Source organism: Falco naumanni, chromosome 13, assembly GCF_017639655.2.
Source record: "Falco naumanni isolate bFalNau1 chromosome 13, bFalNau1.pat, whole genome shotgun sequence".
In the NCBI taxonomy this organism is placed as follows: Eukaryota; Metazoa; Chordata; class Aves; order Falconiformes; family Falconidae; genus Falco; species Falco naumanni.
In genome coordinates this window covers 19,641,940-19,668,503 of record NC_054066.1, presented here as the reverse complement: position 1 = coordinate 19,668,503, position 26,564 = coordinate 19,641,940, and the positions used below count along the sequence as shown (strand labels likewise).

At 59.9% G+C, this 26,564-nt stretch overlaps 1 protein-coding gene across 2 annotated transcripts in view; it reads left to right on the top strand.

The window, feature by feature from the left end:
- Positions 1-22,454, top strand: part of EPHB3 (EPH receptor B3) — a 28,233-nt gene extending 5,779 nt beyond the window's left edge. Inside the window, exons 2-16 of one of the 2 annotated variants that reach the window (XM_040613577.1) lie at positions 7,887-7,951; positions 8,325-8,997; positions 16,395-16,550; positions 16,703-17,038; positions 17,837-17,961; positions 18,125-18,293; positions 18,388-18,493; positions 18,853-18,950; positions 19,136-19,258; positions 19,351-19,598; positions 19,827-20,042; positions 20,133-20,282; positions 20,370-20,563; positions 20,729-20,884; positions 21,182-22,454. In XM_040613577.1, the coding sequence (XP_040469511.1) occupies positions 7,895-7,951; positions 8,325-8,997; positions 16,395-16,550; positions 16,703-17,038; positions 17,837-17,961; positions 18,125-18,293; positions 18,388-18,493; positions 18,853-18,950; positions 19,136-19,258; positions 19,351-19,598; positions 19,827-20,042; positions 20,133-20,282; positions 20,370-20,563; positions 20,729-20,884; positions 21,182-21,290 (2,916 nt within the window). In that variant the 5' untranslated portion in view covers positions 7,887-7,894 and the 3' untranslated portion in view covers positions 21,291-22,454. The remainder of the gene's footprint in view (positions 1-7,886; positions 7,952-8,324; positions 8,998-16,394; positions 16,551-16,702; positions 17,039-17,836; positions 17,962-18,124; positions 18,294-18,387; positions 18,494-18,852; positions 18,951-19,135; positions 19,259-19,350; positions 19,599-19,826; positions 20,043-20,132; positions 20,283-20,369; positions 20,564-20,728; positions 20,885-21,181) is intronic. The other variant, XM_040613576.1, reaches the window with a different exon arrangement.
- The last annotated feature ends 4,110 nt before the right edge of the window (positions 22,455-26,564 follow it).

The window sequence follows — 26,564 nt, the reverse complement described above, 5'->3', positions numbered from 1 at the left end:
AAATATCATTACTTCTTCCTTGGGCTCTTTCCAAAAGTACAACCTGGAAAAAAAACGGAGCTGGAGGGAGGAGAGGGGCCCTTTGGATCGCAGCCTGCCGCGAACAGTTGCCCTGCAGAGGCAGGCCTGCAGCACTGACCGTGTTCCCTTCCTTCCCTCTGGGGCTCTCCATCCAGCTCCATCCACCCACACCGGCCCGGCTTGGCCTGGTGGCCCCATGGGGACACCTGCCACATGAAGCCACGGCCACAGGGCAATGGGGCTGTGAAGGGAGGTGGCGGGAGCATCCCTATCACAGCAGGGACTAGAAACGAAGGCAGCTTTGCAGGCCAATTTGCTGCCTACGTCCTGGTCAATGGCATTCGTGGCTTGAACAGGTCTGGCATCTCCTGATCAGATGAGTTATTTCTGTGGCAGTGGAAGGTGGCTGCATGGCCATTTCTGCTGGGGATGGCAACCTATAAATCTCTCTTGTCTGCTGGCCATAGAGCTCCTGCCTGCCCAGCATGGCTAATCGTCGTGTCCCCACAGTGGGGAGCTGCAGCAGGCAGCCCCTTCCCCTGGGCCAGGCAGGGACATGCCTGTCCCGAGAAGGCAGCAGTCCTTCCAAGGCCGGCAGCATGTCTGGCAGCAGGCAGGGCCAAGATGTTGTCTGTGGGGTCTTGTCCATTCCCCTTGCCTGCAGCCTAGAGAGCAAAAGCAGGTTTTCCCCCTGGTCAGGCTGAGGCAGGGAGCACCAGAGCGCATTCACCACGTGGGCAGGGATGGCAGCTCTTCCCTGGCCAAGCTGACCCCGGCGTGGCGCACCGGGCTCTGACATCCGAAATCCCCGCGGTATTAATAGAACAGTAATTGCAGTGCAGGGCTGGACTCGGGCAGCTGGCTTGCGTCCTCTCCCAGCGTCAGTATGGCCTTTCTGCAGGACCAGGGCCTGGCAGCGGGACCTGGCAGGGCTCAGGCAGCAGGCTGCACGTGTCCTTGGCGTGCGATTGCAGGGCAGGAGCCTGCTGTCCTGCAAAAGCCCCAGGCTCCACGTACCATGCTTTGGAGGGGGGTGCATGCAGCGTGCATGCTGGCAGGCGCTGGAGCCTGGCTTGGCACGGCCCTGCTTGCAAAATGGCAGAAATCTGCCCTCCCTGGCTCGACCCAGTGCGTGACCGGGAGGAAACAAATGCCTGTCCCTCCCTGCATCCTAGGCGCTGCCACTTGATCTGCTTTTCGCAGAGCTGGCACCTGTCCTCTCTCACATGCTTCAGTCTGTCTCGCGGCCGTCAGGAAACAGCTCCTGGCGAAGAGCACGCGGCCGGAAAACCCTCTTCAGCCAGTTAGCGGCCAGCGGGTGGGCAACGGGGCAGGGCTGGATGGAGGGAGCGCTCCCGTCCCCCTCCATCCCGTGTGCCAGGCAGCTCCTGGCCATCTGGGAGCTGGATCTGGCCCATCCAGAAGGTGCAGGGCCTTGGGGTCAAACGGGGGGGACTGTGAGGGAGATGCATCCCGCCAGCGGCTCAGAGCCATGAGGCCGTCTGCCCACATGAGGTTGTTAGACCTTGGTGCAGATGTGGGATTGGGAAATGGAGGATGCATCCTTGGAATTGGCATCTCGGGCTCTACTGTGAGCTTACTCTGGTGCCAGCAGGGCTGGGACCGGCGATAGTACCAGGACCAGCCGGTGCTGCCCCTCTTTGGCCAGGCTCTCTGGGGTAGGGCCTGCCTGCCCTTGTGCGTGCGTGGTGTGTACAAAGGGGCCTTAATCTCAGTTGGGGCCTCTGGGCCCTGCCATAATGCAGAAATAATGAGTCTATTATTAAGTGCCCACAGTACTTCTTCACTCCGGTGGCTCGCCTCCAGCAGCAGGCAGAACCTGCCCCGCTTGAAGTGGATGTGTCATCATTTGCCTCAGCAAATCCGATCCCCTTTGATGATGGGCCAAACGCCCTTGGCATGAAGGGCCACAGCTGTGATACAGGCCCCATTTTTTTTTTCCCTTCCCCTCCTCTCTTGCCTTTGTTCCCAGTTCCTTGGCAAGTTGTGGGCTCGCCTTGGACCAGGGGCAGGCGTGCGTTGGTGGCCACGGGCGGTCTGAGCCCCCGTATCCCTCTGGAGCGGGATGGGGCGGGGGGGCTGCTCCCACGGCGGCCCCGCGTCTCCCCCCTCGGCACTGGGGAGCAGCAGGCGCCCTGCTCGGTGTGAGGACAGGTTCCCAGCGTGGGCGGCGATAGGGAGCGCTCCAGCCCTTCCCTTGGGCTGAACCGCACCGCCTGGCCTGCCCGGCCCGACAGCCGGGGAGGGCGGGGGTGGGACCCTGCGCAGCCCCCCGGCCTTCACCGGACGCTTGGGCGGGTGGGTGTGCAGGAGGGGTCCCCGGGAGACGCGGGATTCCCGGAGGAGGATGAGGGCATGTGGGCTGTGCAGCGTGCCGACGGTGCTGCCAGCCCTGTCCCTGCAGAGGGAGCTGGCAGACAGCAGCTGCCGGCACCTTTGCCAGGCTCCCCAACCCCACGCCTGGCACCTCCACCGTGGGTACCCCCGGCCCACCCTGCGTGCTGCCAGCCCTGCGGGTGCCCTGCCTGCTGCCTCCCTCCCCGGCTGCGGGCTTCCTCGTTGCTCTCCTGGCTCTCACCTGCATCAGGGAGAGCCTCCCCTCCCCGCAGTGCAGCTGGGGCCTCGACAGGCTGCAGAGTGCCAAAACCTCCCAGCACGCCACCTCCCGCGCACCCGACAGCTCCGAAGCTGCCATCTGCAGGGTGCCCCATCCATGGAGCACGTGCTCTGCCTTGGGCTGAGCAGGGCAGGAGTGCTTTCCCCTCGCAGGCAGCATGTGGAGTCCTTTGGCCTCAAAGCAGGGCCATCCGCTGCCCAGGAGGAGGACAGCCATGGGGTTTAGCTGGGGTCAGGGGCAGAAGGACCCTCCCAGAGGAGGAGGAATCTGGATGAGCGGCGTGCTCCGGGAAAACGTGTTGCAGGGTCTCCCAGACCTGACGCGCGTGCAGGGCGCTCTGTGTGGCTCGGCTTTTGTGTACGGGAAACACTCGTCAGCGGGAAAAGTGCAACCTCAGGTTCTCTCCCACAGGCAGCTCATTGTTCCCAGATAAAGGACCTTACACCAAAGGCCCTTTGTGCCGCTGCTCAGAACGGTGCTGGGATTAATTGTACTGATAGGTGCTTGAATGGGGAGCGCGCAAGGCCACTCGATCCTGCCGTAATTATCTTCAAAACCGAGGAGGAAATTAAAATACGTGGGGAGATGCCCCTTTTGGTGGCTTTTTGACTAGCAGGCAGTCTCCAGGACTGAAAGTGCCTCCCTAAAGAAGCTGCCTTTCCTTCCGGACGAGTGTGGCATGGTGGCAAGGGGGAGAGACATCCAGCACCGCCGTGAGCAGCCACTATGGTGGAAGCCAAGCCACGTCCTGGGGCAAATGGCCCAGCCTTCGATGCTGTCTACCGGAGCCTGCCATGGGGCCACTCACTCCACGTTGAGCTCCTGCAGACATGGTGCCATGGTGTGCATAGCTCCCGGAGAGCCTGGGCACGTCACAGAACAGGTTCCTCTGTTTGCAGGGAGGCTGTGTGGGTGTCTTTACTAACTTTCCTCCCTTGCCTTCTTTCAGGATGCTCTGGACTTGCACGAGCTGCCTTCTCCTTGTTAGGGCGAGGAGCTGGCGTCCTGTGTTGCCAGCGCATCCTGATAAAAGCTGGCAGTCCCCATGTTCAAAGGCAAGAGCGTTCAAATCAGAGCCGGTTGGTGGAGACGATTGAGTCTTCCCCAGCGGCTTCATCTTGAAAGAATTTTGATTTTTCCCCCCCCTCCTTTTCTGGCTCAGCCATCACTGCCGCGCACGTCTGCCGCTCAGCAGTGCGAGACGGGCTCTCTGGGCCTCTTAGGGGGGGAGTTCAAACGTTTTCGCTGGCCTCAGACCATGCATACTGCATTCCTGAGCCCCTGCATGGGGAGGAAGAGGTCCCCAGCTCCAGATGGGTCCTCTCCAGGGCTTCAAACACCCAGTGAAATGCTGGGGACTGCAGAGGTGACAGGAGGGTTGCTGGCGGGAGACCCCTGGTCTTTGCACCTTGGGATGTGCTTGGGAGGAGATTTTTGCAGGGCAGGGAGGAGGCAGCCAGAGCAATGCTCACAGCCCTGTCCAAGGAATGAAGCTCTTTTCCTGTCCCAGGATCCTACTCTGCCCGAGAAATCCTGGTTTTATATGGGGTTGACCATGGCCTGCTGCACTCGCTGAGCGTAGCAAGGCTCCTGCTGCATCTCTTGCCTTTGCAAGGTAAGTAGAGGACAACTCCTCAGACAGTGATAAAGCAAGCCTTAGGGTGACTTCCCCAAGCTGGCGAAATTGGGAGCCAATTTCCCTTTGACTAATGGGACCAGGCTCTCGCTGTGGCGTGCAGGATTGAGGTGGCTTTGACTCACTGCTCGGCCAGCCCTGACACCATTCACGTCCTTCCAGAGCACCTGCAAACCTGAACTGAGCCAGGAAGTGGCCGGTGCCACCTCTGAGGCCACCTCCGGTGCTGTGTACCAGAGGGAGAGAGCAGCTGGCTGCCGCTGGCTGAACAACTGAGACCCAGCGCTTGCCCATCTCCCCGGCCCTGGACGCTAGCATGTGCCCTTTGGGGGGAGGGGGGTGGTGGGCAGCACTTGGCGTGATCCGATGTTTGCTGAAGAAAGGACACGGGTTCCGTACCAGGCCACCATGAAATCTCTGAGGCAGTTTAAAGGGCAGAGAGTGGTTTCTGTGGCTCGGCTGCTGCCAGCTCAGCTCAGCATGCCGCCGCCAGCCCCAGGACCACGCAGCAGCCTGCGGGGCTGTCTGCCCGTGACCTTCGCAGTGGCAGGCTGCAAGGGGCTGGGGAGTTCTGCTGACCCTGCCTGGCCCCACTCGCTCCCGCGGCTGCAGGAAACCTCTGCTGCCCTCCGTGCTCAGCCCACTTCCTTTAGCTGAGTTGCTCAGTGATTTTATTTTTATTTCTTCACCTACCTGCTCTCTCTGTGTGATTTACATGCCTCTTGCACTAGTGGCTGGCTTGGCTCTGTCCGGTTTTTTCCCCTCCTCTGCTGGTCAGATGCTGCCAAACTAGGGTGCAGGCAGCAAGCCCCCTGTTTGAGCCGCATCTCTGCCCTGGGCTGGCACTTGTGGGGAAGGGCGATGCTGGAGGGGATGGCTGCCCATGTGCCCTGTCCTGGAGCCAGGCCAGCATTGCAAGGGCTGCCTGCGTGGGGCCTACTGGCCTTCAGAGGAGCTCCCACACACGCTGGGCAGGTCTGGGGAGCAAAGCTTGGTCAGGTCTGGCCCGGCTCTGCTGTGGCTGGCCATGGCATCCTTGTGCCACCCTGCGCATGGGCACACCCTGCCACCCAGATCACCATCTCTTTGGCCTGACTCACCGCTACAGCCACACCGGTCCTGGCCCTGAGCGCACAGGGCATCCCTTCCCCACTCCTCCCGCCAGGTCCAGCCCTGGTGCAGTAACACCCACCCAGCTGCCCGCACTGGGAGCGGGGCCCTTTGCTGGCTGGACCCGTGCGGGGTCTCTGTGCCGGGACTTGGCATCGCGGCGCGCTGTCAGCGCCGAGCACATGCTTGGCTCTGCTCCGCCGCCAGCACGGCGTGCCTGGGCCCTTGCGCAGCACCACTGTGCCCTTATTAGGACAGCCAGCGCAGGGCCCGTCCCTCGGAGAGGTGCAGGCGGCCCTGCCCTGTGACCTGCTCCCCCATGGTCCCCAACTGGCTGCCTTCCCTGGGAGCCATCCCACGCAGGGGGCTGGGGAGGGCAGCGAGGTCTCAGGGAGGTCTTGTGGCTGTGTGGAGCCATGCTCAGGCCGCTGCTGGAGGTTAGTAGTTGATGCTGTGGGGGGAGGGGAGAGGGATGGCAGTTTGTTGCATCCCTTGGGTGGGCAGTGCTTTGGGACCAGGCAAAGGCTGCCCCATGGGTGCCCAGGCCGTGTCCTGCGTATCCTGCATCCTTGCCACGAGTTCCCCTGCTTTACCCGCTTGGTGGAGGGCTCCTGCCTTCTCTCCCTTTTTGCTGGATGCCCCTAGTTTGTGTTTTTGAGAAACAGTAAGTAGTCACTGTCCAGTAACCACCTCTGCGCTCCTCCTGTTTGCAAACAAGAGCTGGTGTCAGTTTGTCCTTCCTGTTGTAGGTGCTGTCCCCCGACGTCCTCCCGGCTGGGGAGCAGGCACCATGAGGGGTTTTCCTCACTTTGCCTCCAGTGCTGTGTCCATTGCCAGTGCACCGGCCCGCGGCAGGACTGTGTTTTCTCCATGCAAACAGCCTGGGCGAGAGACAGGCTTGCCAGTTGGGCTGGGATCCTGGCAAACAGCAAAGCAGGTTGGAGAGCCTATGTATCCCCGAATGTGCTTGTTTATCTGCGCCGTGGTTGCACTCACATCCATGGGTGCTGGCTCGGGAGCTGCTGACGGGTCTCCCTGGGGTGGGACACAGGACGAAGGTATTTACCTTCAGCTGGACTTCATCTGAAACCCCGCGATGCGTGATTGTTTCCTTCCTCCTCCATGCTTCCTCCCTGGTCAGGTCAACCTGTGGTTTTCCTGGGGTGGAAGGAAAGAAGCTGAATCTGCCTCTTGCTTCTGGGGCTGAGCCATGGTGTCCAGCACAGCTGAGCTGCCCCAACACGCCCTGTGCCCCAGCTGTCGAGAGCGAGTGGCTCCCAGCCCACTGCCAGTTCTGGTGGCTGGGGAGCCGTGGCTCCCTGCCCTGCATCGTGGCACTGGGTGGGCTGAGGGTGGGCTGATGGACAGCCCTTGGGGAGCTGTGTGGGGTCTGGGATGGGGCCGTGCCTGCAGCTGGGGAGGGGGATGCCCTCAGCATTTTGGCGTTTCAGGGCTGGTCCTGGGCCCTGCTCGGGGCAGGTGCTAAAGCCCCTCTGAGCACACGGGGTCTCCAGGGGACTGTCACCCAGCTCTGGCATTTGCATCCCGCTTGCAGCAAAACCCCCTAAGGCAGGAGAGGGTCTGGAGGACCCCAGGGTGCCCACTTCCCTCCAGACAGCCAACAGGGCCATCCCTGGAGTGTGGGGGTCACCGAGCCACCAGCCCAAAGAGGGGCCATTAGCACTGGCCCGGGAGTGCGTCGTCGTCGAACTCCATCCTTGTGTTTCACTCCCACTTTTTGCGCGTGGTGCTTGTGCAGAGCTGTGCAGCTCTGCCCAGGATTAGCGACAGCTGCCTGCAATTGCAGCTCTTCCCAGACAAGCGTCTTGCTCCCCAAGGCTGGGGCTGGGGCTGTTTGGGGAATGCTGCCGGGGTGGTTTGTCTTGTAGTCTGCTCCAGGAATGTTGGCCAGACGGTCAAATTCTTCTCCCCTCTTGTAAAATGAGTGATGTGGGGCGTCTCTGGGAGAGCAGCCTGCCAGTCCCTCCTCCTCTGGATAAACCTGCCTGGCCCGCACCGCCCTGTCATGGGAACGGGCCCTTTCAACCCCAGCCACAGTAAATACGCACCCTGCCAAAGCAGAGGGGGAGGGCACGGATGGGGGTGCCCTGTCTCCCTCCTCTGGCACCCCCCCCCCTAGTGCTGGCTGGGAGGCATGGCTGGCTGCACTGGTGGCCAGGGATGGCAGCTTGTCCCCGTCCCCCCCTCACCACCTGGCCAGCTCCTCATCCTGCCGCTTCCCTGCTCTGACGCAGCTCTCCGGGGACGCCTTGCTCTTCCTGTTCTCCTGACAGGAGAAGAGAAATCTGGAGTCTGTCTGCGCCGCTCCCCCCTCCTCCCACCACGTCTCACCCCCCAAGTTGCTGTTTTCCGCAGAAATGTCAGGCTTGGCTCTCCTCTCCCCCACTCCTCCTGTTTTTTTTCCCTCTAATCTTGGCCTTCGTCTCCAATTACTTCTTTCTCTCCTCCCTCTCTCTCCAGAGACCCTGATGGACACGAAGTGGGTGACCTCTGAGTTGGCATGGACAACTCATCCGGAGACAGGGGTAAGTCTGGAGCCAGCCCTGGTCTTAACCTCCAAAGGGCACAGCTGGCCCTGGCCCCATGGCAATCAGGGCTGCTTGCCAGTGCCTTTGCAGGGCTGGCTACATCTTCCCCGTTCCCTCCCTTGCTTATCCTCACGCCTTATGAAACCATCTCCTCCTGACTGCACCGACAGAGCGGGAGCACCATGGTCCCTCGCCTGGGTTGCTGTTAGTCACCTTGATGACCAGGAGGGTTGGGACAGGTGGGGGTGCAGCTGTTGCTCTTACCTGTCGACTGTTGCCTGGTCCCCCCTACCCCATGTTATTCGTGTTTTTTGTCTGTGGCACTCGTCTCCTCAGCTGGGGGTCTAACCCACTCCCCTCTTGCTCGCAGTGGGAAGAAGTCAGTGGTTACGATGAGGCCATGAACCCCATCCGCACATACCAGGTGTGCAACGTGCGGGAGGCCAACCAGAACAACTGGCTTCGCACCAAGTTCATCCAGCGCCAGGATGTCCAGCGCGTCTATGTGGAGCTGAAGTTCACCGTGCGGGACTGCAACAGCATCCCCAACATCCCCGGCTCTTGCAAAGAGACCTTCAACCTCTTCTATTATGAGTCGGATACGGATTCTGCCTCTGCAAACAGCCCTTTCTGGATGGAGAATCCCTATATCAAAGTGGATACAATTGCCCCAGACGAGAGCTTCTCCAAGCTGGAGTCTGGCCGCGTGAACACCAAGGTGCGCAGCTTTGGCCCTCTCTCCAAGAATGGCTTTTACCTGGCCTTCCAAGATCTGGGAGCCTGCATGTCCCTCATCTCCGTCCGGGCTTTCTACAAGAAATGCTCCAATACCATTGCTGGCTTTGCTATCTTCCCGGAGACTTTAACAGGGGCTGAGCCCACTTCTCTGGTCATTGCGCCAGGCACCTGCATCCCCAACGCGGTGGAGGTGTCTGTACCCCTGAAGCTGTACTGCAACGGTGACGGCGAGTGGATGGTACCTGTGGGAGCATGTACGTGTGCCGCTGGGTATGAGCCGACCATGAAGGATACTCAGTGCCAAGGTATGTGTGTGGCTCTTGTCCCCACAGACGCGTTGGTGCAGTGGAGGCGGTTTTGCGTTGAGCTCGGTCTGTTTTTGGAGGCTTGGAAACTGGGCAGGCTCCCTGAGGAGGGAGCAGGGTGGTATCTCAGAGGATTGGTCTGCAGTTTGACTCGGCATCTGGAAACCTTAAAGCCTTTGTGGTCCAGACTGGCACGGTGTCTGCTGTGACATGCTGGTTAGCATCTGTCTGCTGGTGCTGTCCTCCATGGGATGCATCTCCTCACCAGGAGCCACAGCTCAAGGCATGGCCCTCAGCGGGGATCTAGCACGTTCAAGCCCCTGAGTATTACCAAAACTTCCCTCTTGCCCCTGCTGCTGTGTCCCAGCATCCTCCCTCCTGCAGCGCTTGTAGCTGGGGCAAGTGATTGTTCCTGGCAAGCATGACTTCGTGCTGCTTGTGCGGCACCGTTTGGAAACCCCGGTGGTGAGCAGGGCCCTACTGTGCTGGCTGCGGGAGAAGCCACAGGGATGCGTGCTCCCCCTGCCAGCTCTGAGGGCTTGCAGCAGGGAGGGTGGGAAGCGGCACAAATGCAGGGGAGCCGGAGCCGAAGCTTCCCACTCCTGTCTGGAGGGGGGAAAGAGCATCCTGTACACAGAGATACTGAGGATGGAGAGCCACCCTGGGCAGCAGGGATAGCCCTGTGTGGGTCCGTAGCTGCCGTGCTCTCCCACGATAGCTTTGGTGTTGCTGTTTCACCCCAAGTTGGGTGTGTTGGTAAGGGAAAATCTGCCCAGATGGATTTCCTCTCCCTTGGGGTGATTTTGTCCTTGGGCGCAGTCTCTGGCACGCAGGACCCCTGCCCCGGGTGGCTGGGATTTAGGGCAGAAAGGCCGCTGCTCCCCTTGGCTGGAGGCATTGCACAGGGAGTGGGACGCCGGCTGGGCCCCCAGCACTGGCTGCCTCGTGCTTGCTGATGACGGGATGCTTGGCGCCGGCCCTTTGCTCTTGGCAGGGCGATGCAATTTGGGACGGCCCGTGACATGGGGCTCGGGCCAGGCTGGCCTCTCCGTTGGCTTTGGGAGCAGTGTAGCTGTCAGCTGTGCCGCTGCGGCTGGTCGGGAGGAGCTCAGCCTCCACAGGCTGCAGCTCTGCTGGGGGAGCAGAACCTCCAGCACCGTTGGTGCCAGCACAGCCCCGACTTAAGTGCCCAGCCCCCTGCATCAGTCTTGTGAGCAGCCAGCCTGGCTTCTCCTGAGGCAGGTGGACACCAGTGCCAGGCATCCATTGCTGGGTAGAAGAGCCCACACTTAAAAAGTGTGCACTGGGGTCCACACTCCTGGGGAGCTGGTTTCCTTCTTGCTTGGACTGGGAGATCTTAGATTGTGCAGGGTGTTTGATTTTTCCTGACAGAGAGTGAGGTTTGGGCACGAGGCAACAGTTTCCAGCCAGCACCCGGGCTGTGCCAAGCAGAGGCATCATCCCAAGGCAGGACCGAGGGGTCCTCGGGTCTGGCTCAGGGCATCGTTGCAGCCCAGGGTGAGGTCCCCTCTCCGCATCCCCTCAGCTGGGCAGACACCCACGTGGCGGCTCTCGCAGTGCCTTTGATTTTCACCCCCAAGCCTCAGCTTCTTCCCCAGCGTGCCGGGAAGCCACACTGAGCTGTGGGCACGTCTCCATCCGGCAGCCTGCCCTCTTGCTGGGCAGAAGCGGCAGTGTCCTCACGTTTCTCTGGGAAAGTTGCGCTGCGCTTGTAGGGTCAGATTTTCCGCCATATGATCGTGTGTTTTAAGTGGGAACAGCTGAAGAAGGGCTGGGAGAAGCCAGAGGCACAGCTCCCTTTTCTGCTCTCGGCTGGATGTTCCCTTACACCGTTTCGGCAGCCCGGCACTGCTGAGTGTGGGGAGCGATGTGGATGTGGCCCCGGGGAGGTGGGGGTTTCGGTGCTTTCACCCCGGGGAGCCCGCCGAGGCTTCACCCACACGGGTGAGGAGCGCTCCGGAGTGCCAGATGGCATTTTAATAAATAACAATACCCAGTTACTGCTTAGATGGGATAAGCCCTGTTGTAAATCTCCCCTTTTCCCCAGACTTTCAGTGGCCTTTGAAGATCTCCTCCTCCTCCTCCTCCTCCTCCTCTTTATCTCCATCCAGAGCCAGGATTAGACCCTGCATTCAGACCTGTTACAATGCAGCTTGTATCCCGGTCCCTCGGGAGCGGAGGGCTCATCCCGCCCGGCTGAAGGCAGTTTCTTTGGCATGCTTTGTAATGCGATACGCCAGGCTGGTATCTGGCGCTCTAGTCCTGAGTTGCCACAGCATTGATTTGGCATCTCATTCTCAGCCTCATTATCTTTATTTAATTAGCACACGGCCCTTCTGGGGGTTGTGCTGCTTCCCACACGCTCCCCGCCATGCAGAGCTGCAGAGGCAGCTCTTGTAGGACGAAGAGGAGCTGCTGGCCAGGGAGGGGGATGAAGGCTTCCGCATGCCGCCACAGGCAGGGGTGCGCTGCCGTTGCCCCCTCACACCCTGAGCCCTGCAGCTCCCAGGGTTCAGCCTTTCCACCGGCACCAGCCCTTCTCCTTTTGGTTTGCAAGCACCCAAACCGTTCAGGGGACCTGGTGTCAAGGCACTCCCCACATTGCGCAGACAGGCAGTGGGGATTTCTTTTGAGCAGTGCAGGGCTCCCAGCACACGGCAGCTCAACATGCAGCACCTGCTTGAAAATGCTTCCAGGCATGTGCTCCCCACACCAGATTTGCCAGGGTTTGCACCCCTCGTGTCGCTGGCTTCACCCAAGGGCAGAAAGGTGTGGAGCCTGGCTGGCCTCTGTGCTAAGGCTGGCAGCGAGCCCCCTCCTCACATGGCCCTTGATGCCCATGAGGGGGTCCTGGAGAGGGGTTGTGGTGCCCCCAGAGCCTCGCTCAAGAGGGGCCTTAGGCTGTATGGTGCAGTCAGTGGACACCCAAACTGTAAAAGCACCTGGGAAGACCGTGCAGTGTGACACCGTGCTCTCCTCGGATCCATTCCTCAGCTTTTTTGATGTCCCTTTTCTGATGGCACCAGGTGCTGTATGTTTGAGCTCAGTCAATAGGTGATAGCAGGTCAGGCTGGGGCCAAAATCTGAATTTCTGAAAAATAAATTTCCCTTGCAATCAGTGACTAATGGAAACATCACCCTGAATGGGGAAAAAAAAAAAAAATGCCAAGCAAGCATTGCACTTGCCAACTGTTTGCAGCTTTGCATTGCAACATGGGCTTGCTGCATGAAACCCAGGAAGTGAAACTGCCTGCTATTAATTGCCTGGGCTTCCAGATCAAAGGCAGCTCAGCAGCGCGGGCAGGGGAGGGATGCCGGTTTGCAGCCAGACAGCTCCACAATGGGTTACTTGTAACACGGTCGAGGAAATCTGCCCCTGCCGTCCTGCCTGTGACCTGCTGTGGCTCCAGAGGCAGTTTTGCTTATTGAAAACTTTTTTTTTTTTTTCCCCATTTGGAAAAAAAAAAAAAAAAGTTTCCCGCCTGTTCTTTGGATACCACTGTTCAAACCCCCGAGGACTCTTTCCCTTCCCTGCTGTTCAAATTCACTCCATTCACTTTTGGACTGCACTAGTGTGAAATATTTCCACCCAAAGGTGATTTTTTTTTTATTTTTTTTTTTTTTTTTAAATCAAGTGCCGTTTAAGAGAGACTTAAAAACAGAGTTACCGCCTCAGCTGTAGCCAGGCTGTTGCTTCCACGGCTCTAATCCATCTGCAGCCGCTTACGAAAGCGGGAAGGGAGTGAGCCGTGCAGGTTCGTAAAGCGCAGATTGTCCCAGGCAAACTCGATTGCTGCCTTTAAAGAAATTACAGGGTTGCTGGACAAAGGGATGTGATCGGTTTAATTTATCTAGGCTCAAGTGAGGCGTGATGCTTCAGTCCTACAGGAGAAATAGCTGGAAGGATGCTGCCCGAGCTGGAATAGCATTGTGTGGATAGGAGAGCAGTTGAGACCTGAAACGGGATAGTTTGGGGCTGGTATTTCGCGATGTGCTATGGGCTATCCCTCCTCCCTTTCCCAAGGGAGGGGACCCCGAAGTTTTGTGCATGCACACAGGGTTCGTTGCTGCTTGTCCACATCCCATGCAATAATGGAGGCTGCCTGCGGGATGAGTCACTGCTCTCTGCTGCTGCCAGGAGGATTTTATTTCGGTGTTTTTTTCAGCTCACTCCCTTGGACTTTATTCACTGGGGTGGGGATTGTATTTGGGAAGAGTGCCGTCCTCTTCCCTTAGCCCTGTGCTGCAGCTCTGTTAGGCAGGATCGGGCCCCAGAGGTGGGTGACTGATGAAAATGCCGGAGAGGCTGGCAGAAGCAGCCAGATGGCCGGCGGTGGGTGCTGTGCCAGGTGTGCGATGCCCCATAGAGGGTGCAGGGGCAGTTTTGCAGCAGCCCCAGGGCTGCGTTACTGTCCCATTCCGTCCCGCATGCCACATAAATCCCCTCCGCAGCCGATCCCTGCTGTCAGGTCAGGCTGCATCTCCCTCCCATCAAACCAGCAGCTCTTCTTCAGGCCAGGGAGCTCTGCTTCGGTTCTCTGACCTGTTATCCTGTGGCTGTCAGTGACTGTCATGTTCTCCCCAGAGGTGACCGCAGCCCAGCACCAGGAGATGTGATCTGTATGTGGAGGTTCAGGGTTGTTATTTTATTTGAGGACACTTCAGCAGGAAAAGCGCTTATGCAAACCTCTCGGTGGGGAGGGGGGAGCCTGGGTCCCTGGCTCTGGCTAGATAGAGTCACGCTACTGCTCTGGAGCTCCCGGGCTTGTTCCCGGCATGCTGGCCAACACAGTGGTTGTTGTACAGGCAGTTTCTTGCAGAGAGGAGATGACACAGCGGCTTATCCACTGGGGACCTGGGATCAGCTTTCAGCTCAGTTACAGCCTTCAAATGTGGCGGCTGAGAGCTGTCATGCTGCCACCGAGGTCTTTACGCTCTGATTTATTAAGCAGAGTTGGAAACTTAAACACTGGAGCGCATCTGGGCCTCAGTCCCTCTCCTGCTTAACAGGGCTGGGATGTGGCTCGGCCCCCCCCTGCCAGGGTGGCGTGAGGGTGCAAATAAATAACCTTCGTCCCTTGTGCCTGCTCTGGGCACTCCTGCGGGATGGCAGGCAGCTGCCCAAGGCTCTGCCAGTTCCTTCTATGTCCAGGAGCGTGGGAGGTCACTGTCCCCTCTGTGCCCATAACCCACCAGGCACCAGCTGGCACTGAGCATGCAGGAAGCCAAGCACCATCATCCCTCCTGCACCCTTTGCAGAGCACCTCACTGCCCTGGCTGCCGTGCTGTGCTTGGGCTGTCGGCTTCTCACAAGCTCTGGTTGCTCCAGCTTTGCTCTCCCCTCAACAAGCCTGTTATTTCAGGGGGGTTTGTCCCTGATGGGTCTGGGCTCCTGTCCATAACCAAAGCATGTTTGGCAGCTTTCTGAGCCCAGAGCGTTCCTGTCCAAGAGGTTTCAGTCATCTCTCATTCCTCAGCAATCTGGTTCCTTATGTGTGAATCTGCATCCACCCAGTTTGAACCGCCCGGGACTCTGGCTGGGGTGGGTCTGCCTGTGCCAAGGCTGCTCTGCTACCCCTGGGCATCTGCTGTCCACGTCTTTGCATTCCGTGGTAGTGAGGGCAGCCCGGGCTGGGGGGACAGGAGCCCTGGACCTGCTGGCCAGGGGCTTCCATCACTTGCAGAGGAGCAGGTCTGTGCACTCCTTTGCCCTCCAGCCTGCATAGTCGGGATGGGCTAGCTTTCATTTCCAAAGGGAAGGCCCAGAGGCTGGGTGAACTTGGGTCAAGGAGCTGGAGCGAGTTGAGCCATGTGGCTGGTCCTGTTTTGACCAAAGAATAGTCTCCTTGCTGGAACGTTCGCACCCTGGGAGCAGGAAGCAGCTCCTGCTGCCCGTCTGGGCAGGGGGATGGAGAGCACAAAGTCCTCAGGTCCCCTCCTCGGCAGCAGGGTGCCTCCCTACCGCAGCGGGGCTGCTGGCATGTCCCCCTGCCCAGCAGCACCGCAATGAAGCGGGGCTCATCCCCTAGGGCTGCTGCTGCTCCGTGCCTGGGCAAACCAGGGGGCCAGGACAGCACCCCCCAGATGTCTGCAGGTCCCTGTGGGGCCAGCCCAGCAGCGTGTGAGTCAGCAGCGCTCCACACCCCACGCGTGGGGCTGCAACCAGCCAGAAAACCTCCACGGAGGATGTAGGAGATGCCTCATAGGAGGAAACTTCTGCTTGCCACAGCCCAGTGAAGCACCAGGAAACCTCCCCCTGTTTACGAGGTGATGTGCGACAGGCATGAGAGGTGGGACGGGGCTGGTGGGAGGGTTACACACCCTCGGGAGCTGCCCTAGCCCTGGTGAAGTGAGGATGATGTGCCCTCCTTTGGGGCCATCGGTGCTGATGCTGCCCTGGCTGTGACAAACCCGGTGATGCCAAAGCAGAGCTGTGCCAGTGGGTCTCTCGCCGCTTCATCCGCTACGAGTGCAGAGCACAAGACCCACTTCTCTGGGGCAACACTGCGATAAATAAGGCTATTTCAAGGTGTGGGTCAGGTTCCCGAGGCTGCTCTGCTCCTCAACTCAAGTGCTGTTAATCCTTTCATATGCCCCTCGTTACAACTAAACACCCGGCGGTGCCAACTGGGCCGGATCCCAGGACTTGTGGCTCCTCGAAGGACCCTGAACGGAAGCGGGGGGAGGAGATGGCAGCGATGCTGAAGCAGCTCTTTAGCCAAGGACCTGCAGGAATGTTTTCATCTCGCTCAGTGCTCCACTTGAGCTGGCCCCGGGAGGTGCCACCACCCCTGGGGCTGAGAAGTGGCTGAAGAGCCCAAGGCAGAAGGTTTGGGGCTGAGTGGCTGCATTTTGGGCGACAGAGGCCTCTCACAGGGGCTGCTGCGGGCAGGGCTGAGGGTTCCTTTCCTTGCCAGCCTTATTTCCCCAGAGAATGGGTTGCTGGCCCTATGGAGGGTGCTGGGCCTGGAAGACAGCTGGGGAAGTGCAGTGAAGAAACAAAACTGAGGATGTGCTCTCCTGGCTGAAACTGCCCTGAGCCCCACACTGCTGGTGGTGACCAGCTCTTTCCCATCTCTGACTGCCCCGGCTCTGCTGCTGGAGCGCAGCTGCCCCGGGGCAGAGCTGTGCCTGCGCTAGCGAGTGCCCCTGCCCTGTGCTGGCAGCCTGCTCTTGCCCACCCCGCCTGGCCAGGGGCATTGCTTTCCTGGGCACAGCTGACAGCGATGGAAAGGCTTGTAGGTGGCCTGTGGTCCTCAAGCCACTGATTGGAGAGGTCTCTCAGGGCAGCAAAGAAACATCTGCCCAGCCTTGGAGGGGGTAGTGGATGTTTTCTGGGTGCACTTAATAACTCAAGTTGTTTTCCCTTTCTCCAGCATGTGGCCCAGGAACCTTCAAGTCTAAGCAGGGGGAAGGGCCCTGCTCTCCCTGCCCTCCCAACAGCCGGACCACCTCTGGAGCAGCTACAGTCTGCACTTGTCGAAATGGCTTTTTCCGGGCAGATACGGACCCTGCAGACAGTGCCTGCACCAGTGAGTCCTGCCCTGGGTGATGAGGGGAGGGGAGGGGAGCTGTGGAGGTGGTGGGGGTCCATACCTGGGGCAGGGGGGGTGTGCTGTGCCTGCGACAGAGGTGAGCCAGGCATGGAGGCACACCATCCCTGACCACCTCATTCCCCCTGCAGGCGTCCCCTCTGCCCCCCGCAGTGTCATCTCCAATGTGAATGAGACATCACTGGTGCTGGAGTGGAGCGAGCCACAGGACACGGGCGGCCGGGATGACCTGCTCTACAACGTCATCTGCAAGAAGTGCAGCGTTGAGCGGCGCCTGTGCACCCGCTGTGATGACAACGTGGAGTTCGTGCCGCGCCAACTTGGCCTCACTGAGCGTCGCATCTACATCAGCAACCTGATGGCCCATACCCAGTACACCTTTGAGATCCAGGCTGTGAACGGCATCTCCAACAAGAGCCCCTACCCTCCTCATTTTGCCTCTGTCAACATCACCACCAACCAGGCAGGTCAGTGGAGCTGCCAGAGAGCAGGAGCTAGCTCTCCGCTGCAGAGCGGAGTGGGGATTTCTTGCTGACAGCCTTGGAGGCTGCAGTCCTTTGTGCTGCCGCGTTACTGGCTCTCTGCGCCTGCATCTAATCCCCTGGGTAAATTCTCTCCGTTTAACGCGTGTCCCTGGAGGAGATGAGATCAGAACACGTGCAAGCAGAGAAGGGCAGGGTTGGCAGATGCTCCGGAGAGCTCTGGATCTTCTAGACCTACCCAAGAGACGTTGTGCCTGCTGTGAAGGGAGGAAGGAAATGAGATTTCTCCCCTGTGGGCCTGGGAAGGCTCAGCACCAGCCCAAATCTTTGCAGCCAGCCGAGTGCTCTGCCATTCCCTCCTTCCTCCCACTCTGGCCTGGCTCCAGCATGCTGGTAATCTCCAGCCGCCGTGCTCTGATCTGATTTCATGGGTCTCGTTGGTGGGGTGGAGCACGGAGCTCCTGGGGAGTGGAGGGGAGGGAGCCCCAGTTTGGGCTGGCAGGGCCCTTTCCCAGGCCAGGTTGCAGCAGGACGTGGGGTGAAACGTTACCTTGGTGCTATTTCTGAGGCTCCCCCTGGGTCCCTCGTCACCTTAAGTGCTAGATGTTGAGTTCGCACCTCCCCGTGGAGACTTGTGGGAGGCCAGTGGTAAAGCTTGTTCCGTGCCTTTACACAGAGGTTATACGAGGAGATCCCAGGCAGAGAGTCCCCTACACTGGTGCAGGATGGTGGAGAGGGAAGCCTGGCACAGATGGCTCATTCCTCCTCTGTCCTCTTTCCTAGCCCCGTCTCCCGTGCCTACGATGCACCTGCACAGCAGCACTGGGAACAGCATGACGCTGTCGTGGACTCCCCCAGAGAGACCGAATGGCATCATTCTTGACTATGAGATCAAGTACTCGGAGAAGGTAAAGCAGGAGGCTGAGCAGCCTTTTCCCTCCTCCAGCCCTTCCGGCTGGCTGTCAGCACCATGGCAAAGGGGGTCCCTGTGCACATAGTGCTTGGGGGATGTGGGAGCCAGCAACAGGGGGGTTGCTTCACAACGGTGACACCCACATGTCTCCCCTACAGCAAGGCCAGAGCGATGGCATTGCCAACACAGTCACCAGCCAGAAGAACTCAGTGCGGCTGGATGGGCTGAAGGCCAACGCTCGGTACATGGTGCAGGTCCGGGCACGCACAGTGGCTGGCTATGGCCGCTACAGCCTCCCCATGGAGTTTCAGACAACTGCAGAGGACGGTAGGTACCAGGACTGGGCTGCCTCCATCTCCCAGCCCTCCTGTGCTTGCTCCTTCCTCAGCTTGACTTTGATTCCTGCCTCCCCCTCTGTCAGGCTCCACCAGCAAGACTTTCCAGGAGTTGCCTCTGATCGTGGGTTCGGCCACTGCGGGGCTGCTATTCGTCATCGTTGTGGTGATCATCGCTATCGTCTGCTTCAGGTACTGGGGGGTCAGCACTGGGTTTGGGCATTGCTCGCATCTGCCCCAGAGCTTTGCCCCGTGCCTGTGGGTAGAGCTCTGACAGCTCCAGACTGAGAGCGAAGGACTGGACCTGCTGCACGTGGGTACCAGAGCATGGGTCCTGTGGGAGGACTGTGCATCCCTGCTTCCCCAGCACCACAGCTGGGGCTCTGCCCAGGCTCCTGCCGTCCTCTCTCAGCACAACTAGGCCATCTTCTCCCATTGCACCGGGGGTGGACGGGTGGCTCTGCTTGCAGGCTGCCAGAGGGGAAGCTCTCTGGCATGGGCTGTCTGTGCTGGGATTTGGAAGCTGGCAGTGAATGTCTTTGCCCCATCAGGAAAGGGATGGTTACTGAACACCTCCTCTCGTCTCCTTTGGGCAGGAAGCAACGCAACAGCACGGACCCCGAGTACACGGAGAAGCTGCAGCAATACGGTGAGTGTGAGGGCCCAGCAAGTGGGCTCTGCCTGCCCTCTCCCAATTCCTGCCCTGTGCGCAAGTGAAGGGGCAGCCTTCGCCAGCCAGGGACCAGGAGGGATGGGCTGACAGCCAGCCAAGCTGGCTTGGCATCTGTCACCCATGTTGCATCCCTCCTGGTGATGATTCCTCTGCCTTTGCAGTCACCCCTGGGATGAAGGTCTACATTGATCCTTTCACCTATGAGGACCCCAATGAAGCTGTCCGGGAATTTGCCAAAGAGATTGACATCTCCTGTGTCAAAATTGAGGAGGTCATTGGAGCAGGCAAGTCCCAGGCCTGGGCACAGCAGCTACTGAGACTGCTGCCCTGTCACATGGCTCACTGTGCCACCCCTTTCTCCCTTTCCCCACCACAGGGGAGTTTGGTGAGGTGTGCCGCGGGCGTCTGAAGCTGCCTGGCCGCCGTGAGATCTTTGTGGCAATCAAGACACTGAAGGTGGGCTACACAGAGCGGCAGCGGCGGGACTTCCTGAGCGAGGCCAGCATCATGGGCCAGTTTGACCACCCCAACATCATCCACCTGGAGGGTGTGGTGACCAAGAGCCGCCCCGTCATGATCATCACTGAGTTCATGGAGAACTGCGCGCTTGACTCCTTCCTCCGGGTGAGTGTCCATCCCCTCCTGCCCTGGGCTGGGGGCTGCAGCACATGAAGGGTGGCAGCTCTGAGCCCTCTCTCTGTAGTGCTGGCATCCCCAGAGCCAAGCTGTACATAGGCATCGTGGGGTGGGGGAAGAGGGGTGGCTGTAGGGAGGAGGTGGTAGCACGTTGGGATCCTTCCCCAATCCTTTTGGGGTGTTGCTTTTAAACCCCTCTGATCTCTCCTCTGGCAGCTGAACGATGGGCAGTTCACAGTCATCCAGCTGGTGGGAATGCTGCGAGGCATCGCCGCCGGCATGAAGTACCTTTCAGAGATGAACTATGTGCACCGGGATCTGGCTGCCCGCAACATCCTGGTCAACAGCAACTTGGTCTGCAAAGTGTCCGACTTCGGGCTCTCTCGCTTTCTGGAGGATGACCCAGCTGACCCCACCTACACCAGCTCCCTGGTATGGAACGCTCTGGGGGGATCCACCAATCTGGGGATGGGGGAGACACCTCAGGTATGCGCTAAATAATGGAGCTGTGTATCTGTGCAGGGGGGCAAGATCCCAATCAGATGGACAGCTCCTGAGGCCATTGCCTACCGCAAATTCACTTCAGCCAGTGACGTGTGGAGCTACGGCATTGTCATGTGGGAAGTGATGTCCTACGGGGAGCGACCTTACTGGGACATGTCCAACCAGGACGTAAGTGCTCCCTGGGGAGCGGGGAGCTGTGAGTTGCCCGTGGGAGCATACATGGCTCACAGCCTGCCTCTGCACGTGTCTCTGCAGGTGATCAACGCCGTGGAGCAGGATTACCGCCTGCCACCTCCCATGGACTGCCCCACAGCGCTGCACCAGCTGATGCTGGACTGCTGGGTGCGGGACCGCAACCTGCGGCCCAAGTTTGCACAGATCGTCAATACGCTGGACAAGCTCATCCGCAATGCTGCCAGCCTGAAAGTCATCGCCAGCGTCCAGTCTGGGTCAGTGGCATCACCACCTCCAGCCAGGGCTTTGCCCAAGCTCAGGAAATACTGGAGTGGTTGGGACTGAAGATGTGGGAGGGCAGATATAAGAAATCTCCCCTGCTTCCAGTTACACCTCTCTGTCCCCTGCTCCCTGTGACATGTGTCTCTCTTGCCCTTTAGCATCTCCCAGCCACTCCTGGACCGCACCGTCCCGGATTACACCACCTTCACCACCGTGGGAGACTGGCTGGATGCCATCAAAATGGGACGGTACAAGGAGAGTTTTGTCAATGCCGGCTTTGCCTCCTTCGACCTGGTGGCGCAAATGACTGCGGAGTAAGTCCCTGTTTGCAGGGGAGGGAGAAGGCTGGGGCTGCTGCATGTTGTTCCTTGTCCCTCGCCTTTCTGGCCACCAGCTCCTCATGTGGAGGGCTGAGTTGTGCATGGGGTTTTCCCAAGTGAGTTAAGATCTGGGATGCCGCGTTCACTCCCTTGTGGAGTTAGAGGGACACTGGAGCTTGGCAGAGGGCTGTAATGAAGATGGATGGGTCCCTTGGCAGCTTCTAGTTGGGGCAGGGCCATGTGCTGGTATTGCTGCTAGCAGGGGGCTGAGTCTTCACCTTCTTCTTGCAGAGACCTGCTGAGGATAGGGGTGACGCTAGCAGGGCACCAGAAGAAGATTCTGAGCAGCATTCAGGACATGAGGCTGCAGATGAACCAGACACTCCCAGTGCAGGTTTGACCACAGGGGACTCTGCATTGGAACGGACCGAGGGAACCTGCCAACCAGGTTCAGTTTGCGGTGCAGCCCAGCTTCCCGTTTCCCCCTTCACACGGCGCTCCTCTGCCTCGGACGGTCGCCTGGGACGGGACAGGACGGGCCGCCCTTCCCCGGATCAGAGGCACTCGTGCCGAGAGGGAGCCCAGCTTTTCGTCCTGTGTCCTGGAGCGGCGAGGCAGCAACGCATCTTCATATTGAAGATGGATTATGGGACAGAGATGGCACATCCCGCTTCCCGCCCTGTCTCGGTGCTCATCGGTTTGAAGAGTTGTTCTGCTTCTTGGATTTCTTTTCACCCAATTTTCCCCCCAAGTCCTCACTTCCCCCCCCCGTCCTCGAGGCCACAGACTGTTGACCCGTTTGCTGAGTCTGTCAGACATGTCCGAAGCCTTCCCTAACTCTGATCCCTGCGTGGAAGCAGCCGGGGGAGGCCGAGTCGGCGACAGGGCCGGTGCCATCGGCCCCAGACAATCACTCCTCCAGCCCTGGCGGCCCCTCCGCCCGAGGGTCTGCACTGGAACGTGTCCGAAGGGAAGGCTTCGCTCCCTTTCTTGGCTTTGCACGCCAGAACCCGAACCCAATTTACTATGCAGGGAGTTAGGAAAAAAAAAAAGAAAAAAAAAAAAAAGAAAAGAAAAAAGAGATTTATTAAAAAAAAAAGAGGGAGCAGAAAGGGGAGGGAGGGGGACCAGGCGCCCAGCTCCGCATCTCTTACCCTCTTGGTTCTCCTGGCCGGCTCTGGACTGCAGAGCGAGGCCGTCAGCACGTTTGCACAGGGACCCTCCGCCCCCGGACCCACGGCAGCCGCGCTCCCCACGAGGGGCCGGAGAGCGGGGCTGGGGCGGGGGCTGCGCCAGGGGCGAGGCCCGGCCTCCCCCAGCCTCCTCTTTTATGCAGAAGGAGCGGGTGCCGCCGGCGCGGCCACCCCGCTCCTGACACACGCTGTGATTGCTGCCAAAAGACTCACCTTTCCCTGAGGATTCACTGCAGCCCGGTTCCTCCAAGCCGAGGGAGAGACTCCCAGCGTGCCTGAGTGTGCGTGAGTGTGTGCATGCGTGCGTGGGTGTGTGCTGGCCGGCAGGACTGTGTGAGGCAATGGGCAGAATAAAGGCAATAAGAATTTTACCGGAGTTTCCTTTGCTCGATCGCGCTCTCGCTGGATGGGCCCAGCTGCCTGTGGCTTTGCTGCCCACCAGAGTCGTCCTCCTCTTCCTGGCCAGCCCCAGGCTGGCTCTCAGCCCCTTTCTGCTCCCGCTTTCTCTTGCTGTCGTGTACCCAAGTGGTCCCGCGGGGTCAGGCCAGGCAGTGGTGCTGTGGGCAGTGGTGCTGTGCCCACCCTGCAGTGCCTGGGCACCCGGCGTGCGCCCCTCTGTGGGTGTGTAGGGTGGAGGGTTTGAGTCCCAGGGAGGGCAGAGCCAGCTGTGAAACTCCATCTAATGCACTCGGAGATGCTCATCTTTTTTTTCCCCACCCCCCATCGCCTCCCTGAGTCAAGCTGGAACTGTGGGAACCGAACCCAGTGTGCGAAGAGTGGGGGAGCAGCTGTGCTCACTGCCCACCCCAGGGCCAGGGTGTCCCCATGTCCCCACAGCCCCAGGGCTTCTCCCCAGAGTGCAGGTCCTCTGCTCTCCCCAGGCAGGAGCATTGCAGCAGCCAAGGGCACCCCTGGACCACCGGCCTCGTTCCTCTTCTCCATGAATTGGCAGCTACTGAGCTGGGTGGGAGCGTGCCAAGGCAGCTGCAGGCAAGGTAACCCCCTAGGGGCTGCTGTCCCTGGGAGAGCGGGACTGGGGGTCTCTGTGCCCTCAGCCCAGGGGGAATTGCTCCCTAGTAGCTAAGTGGGACCCCCGGTCACTCATGGTGGCAGTTTTTGGGTCCTAACATCCCCGTGGCTGCAGCACACCCAGTGGGCTCGCTCACAGGGGTGCTTTGCTGGCGGTACGGAGGGGCAAGTGGGCGCTCCCCAAAAGGAGGGGGTGCACCCCTGTGCTCCACCCTGCTCCCCTCCTCCCCAGGCTGACCTAGCAGGTGCTATTTTTTCCCTTTCCTTGAAATTCGCCTGCCCTTGGGTTTCTCATTAACCCCGTCCTTCTCCCCAGGGAACAGTAAACAAGTCTGGGATGGCAGCTGGCAGCAGGTCCTGCGCCCGGGGACGGGCTGCGCGCACCCGCCATCCTCCGCTACGGGATGTGTTGGGGATGCGGCTGCCAGCGGCACCGCAGCCCGGTTCTGCTGGGGTTTCCCATCCCTGCCTGCTCCAGCTTGCCCCCCACCCTGGATGCTCCTTGCCCCCCGCCATGGTGGGACCCCAAACAGCAGCGCTGGGCAGACCTCTTCCCTCTGCCAGGTCAGGCAAAGCAACCTGGGCTTGTGAGGCTTTTAAGAGCAGACAGCCAGATATATGCCAGAACCCATTTTTGGCTTTCAACTGCCTTCAGTACCCCAGCCTGAAGCACTGGTGGTCTCAGGGGCTGCCCCTGCCGCCCTTGCTCCCCCTGTCCCTGCTGCTGCAAGGTTTGGGGTCCCACCCATCCCGCTGCATCCCCAACATCCCCACCTCAACCCTCCACCCTGGCCTGGCTTTGCTTTGGGGGAGGTCTGCTCATTTTAAACGGCAAACCCACAACCAACCCCTTCTCCCAGCCTCCTCCATGCCCACCCTGCTTCCGTGGGGCAGGACGCAGCATCTCCCAGCCTCGGCCCCAGGTCTCCCCCAGCCGCGTGCCCCCCTCCCACTGCCTGGTTTGCACCCAGGGCTGCACCCAGCGGCTCTTCACGTGCCATACCTGCCACCTCCCTCTGCATACAGATGTGTACAGGGGGAAAGTCGTGTTCAATCGTGAAAGAAAAGCAACAGTGAAAAACAGCAGCAAGGGAAATTAATGCGAGCGTGCATTTGTAAAAATATTTTTTAACGGAAAGACTTTTTTTCAATTAAATTATTTAAGGAATTTTATGGAGGTCTGCAGTGCCTGCGTGGTTCTTGGGGTGGCTCTGGGTGGTGGGCAGCCCTGCTCTGGGGGGGGGGGGTATGTGTGGGTGCTTGTGTGTGTAAAAGTGGGTCCGTGGCAGCAAGCGGGAGGCACTTGGCCCCATGCGGGCACAAGCCTTGCGCGAGCCTCCCCACTCCCAGGGCAGCCGGTGGGCAAGGAACTTTGGGGGGCTGAGGGGAGCAGGTGACACTCCCCGAGCCACCAGCCCTTGGGTGACACTATGGGGATGTCCTGGGGTGGTGAGGATGGGATGGGGTGGCCCTTGGGGACTGTGGTGACCAGACTGGGATTGGGGGGGTAAGGGGGGGGGGGGGGGGCGGGGGGAGGCAAGACCTGCCTGCACCCTGCACTTCCCCCCTCCCAGCCCATGCAAAAGAGCCTTTTGTGCTGCTGGGTTTTTCCCCCCCTTTTAATTCCTAACCAAGAGATTAAGGGAAGACAAAGGCTACGATTGTTCCCGCTCTGCAGAGAGCTGGAAAGTTCGGGGAGGGGGGACCGTCCCTTTCCAGACAGGCCCAGAGGAGGGGGATGCACGCCCCAGGTGGAGGGGCCGGGATGGGGGTGACACCCTGGGAGCGGCAGAGGGGGGTCCCAGGGGCACGACTGGGGTGAAGGCAGGCCACGTGCTAAGAGGAGACCCTGCTGGGGTGGGCCGGGGGCTCAGGGCTCTGGCGGGGGGCTGGGCAGCACGCTGCAGCCGAGGACGAGGAGGAAGGCTGGGGATGATGGGTTGGCCGGCTCGTCGGCTGCTTGGCGTTTTCCCTGCTAACTCTTGGCTGACACCTCGACGACTTGGCAGGGAGAGGATCCCGCAGCCCCGTCAGCCGCCTGGGGCCGGCACAGCTGGAAGGGATCACGGCTCAGCACGGCTCGGCTCAGCACAGCACAGCCGTGCCCCAGCGGGCCAGCCTGGGGCACAGGGCAGCGGCAGCACTGGCACCCCCACGGCCCCCACCATGCCTCATCCCCACTGCCATCCTGCGTCCATGGGCATCGCCAGCGTGGCTGTGCTGGGGACCACATCCTCACCTGTGCTCAGCCAGGGCGGGATGGACACCAGCCAGGCGGGTCCTGGCCACAGCCAGGGCCACGCTGTGGCCCAGGGAAGGGGCCGTCCCCACAGCACAAGGGCCAGGACCCAGCGAGTTTTCCCATGCTCGCAGGGAGCTGCGAGACACCCACGAACGCCCCGGCTCTGCTCCTTCTGTTTCCCGTTAAGATTATTTATTGGTAATTTTTAAGACCACTTACAGACTCTGTTCACGTGCCAGGACCCTACGCGGCTTTTTCCCAGGGCTTTTTTTTTTTATTAAAAAAAAAAAAGGATTTTTTTTAAATAATTTTCTTCCCACTCCTTCCTTCCAGTCTTCTTTGGTAGCTGGTGGGGGGCTTGCACATGGTGCAACGCCCATCCTTGACTGCCACCACAGCCCATCCTTGCGCACAGCTGCCGGGGCTGCATCCTTGCCCCCTCAAGCAGGGCTGGTGTCCCTACAGGGGGACCATGGGGGACATGACCGCCCCTGAGCAGTGCCCAGCATCCCTGCACAAGGAGCTGCCAGCCAGCCTGGGATGCTCCCAAAAAGGGGATCAAAGGGCTGGGGGCCGGGGGACTGCCTTGGGGAACAGGAGGCAGCTCTCCCCCAGATGCCTGGGAGCTGACATCGTCTTTGGCAGCATGCAGCCAGCGAGCAAACGAGTCCGCATTAATCAACCTGCGCCTGCCTTCCTTGTTCGAGGAGCAGAATCTGACCCGATGCTGGACTGGGAGGCAAAAAACAGCTTTGTGTTATTAAACAAGACCAGGGCAATGCCTGGATGTGGTGTGGTGGTCTGGTGTTGGGAAAGGCTGGCTCCACAGGGGGAAGTCAGAAGGAAAGCTGTAGTGACCTTGCTGGTAGGGCTGGGGCTGGGGGCTGCATCTCATCTGCTGCAAGCTGCCCTGGCTGGAAATGTTGGCTGCTTTGGGAAAGAGGGGAGCAAAGGAGCTTCTGCATGTCTGGCAGCGATAGGTAGAGACACCCTGGTCCCTGCCAGCCTGCCTCGCCCGGGTTTCACTGGCCACCATCCCTGCCCATCCCCATCCCTGTGTGGCCAGTCAGTGCAGACCCCTGCAGTGGGTGCCGCTGCCTGCACCCCACATGGCAGCATCGGCGCCCCACACAGCAGCACCTGCACCACTGCTCGCCTCCTGCCACCCCAGTCTGGCTTCTCCCAGAGCAGTGCTCAGGGGAAATGGGGA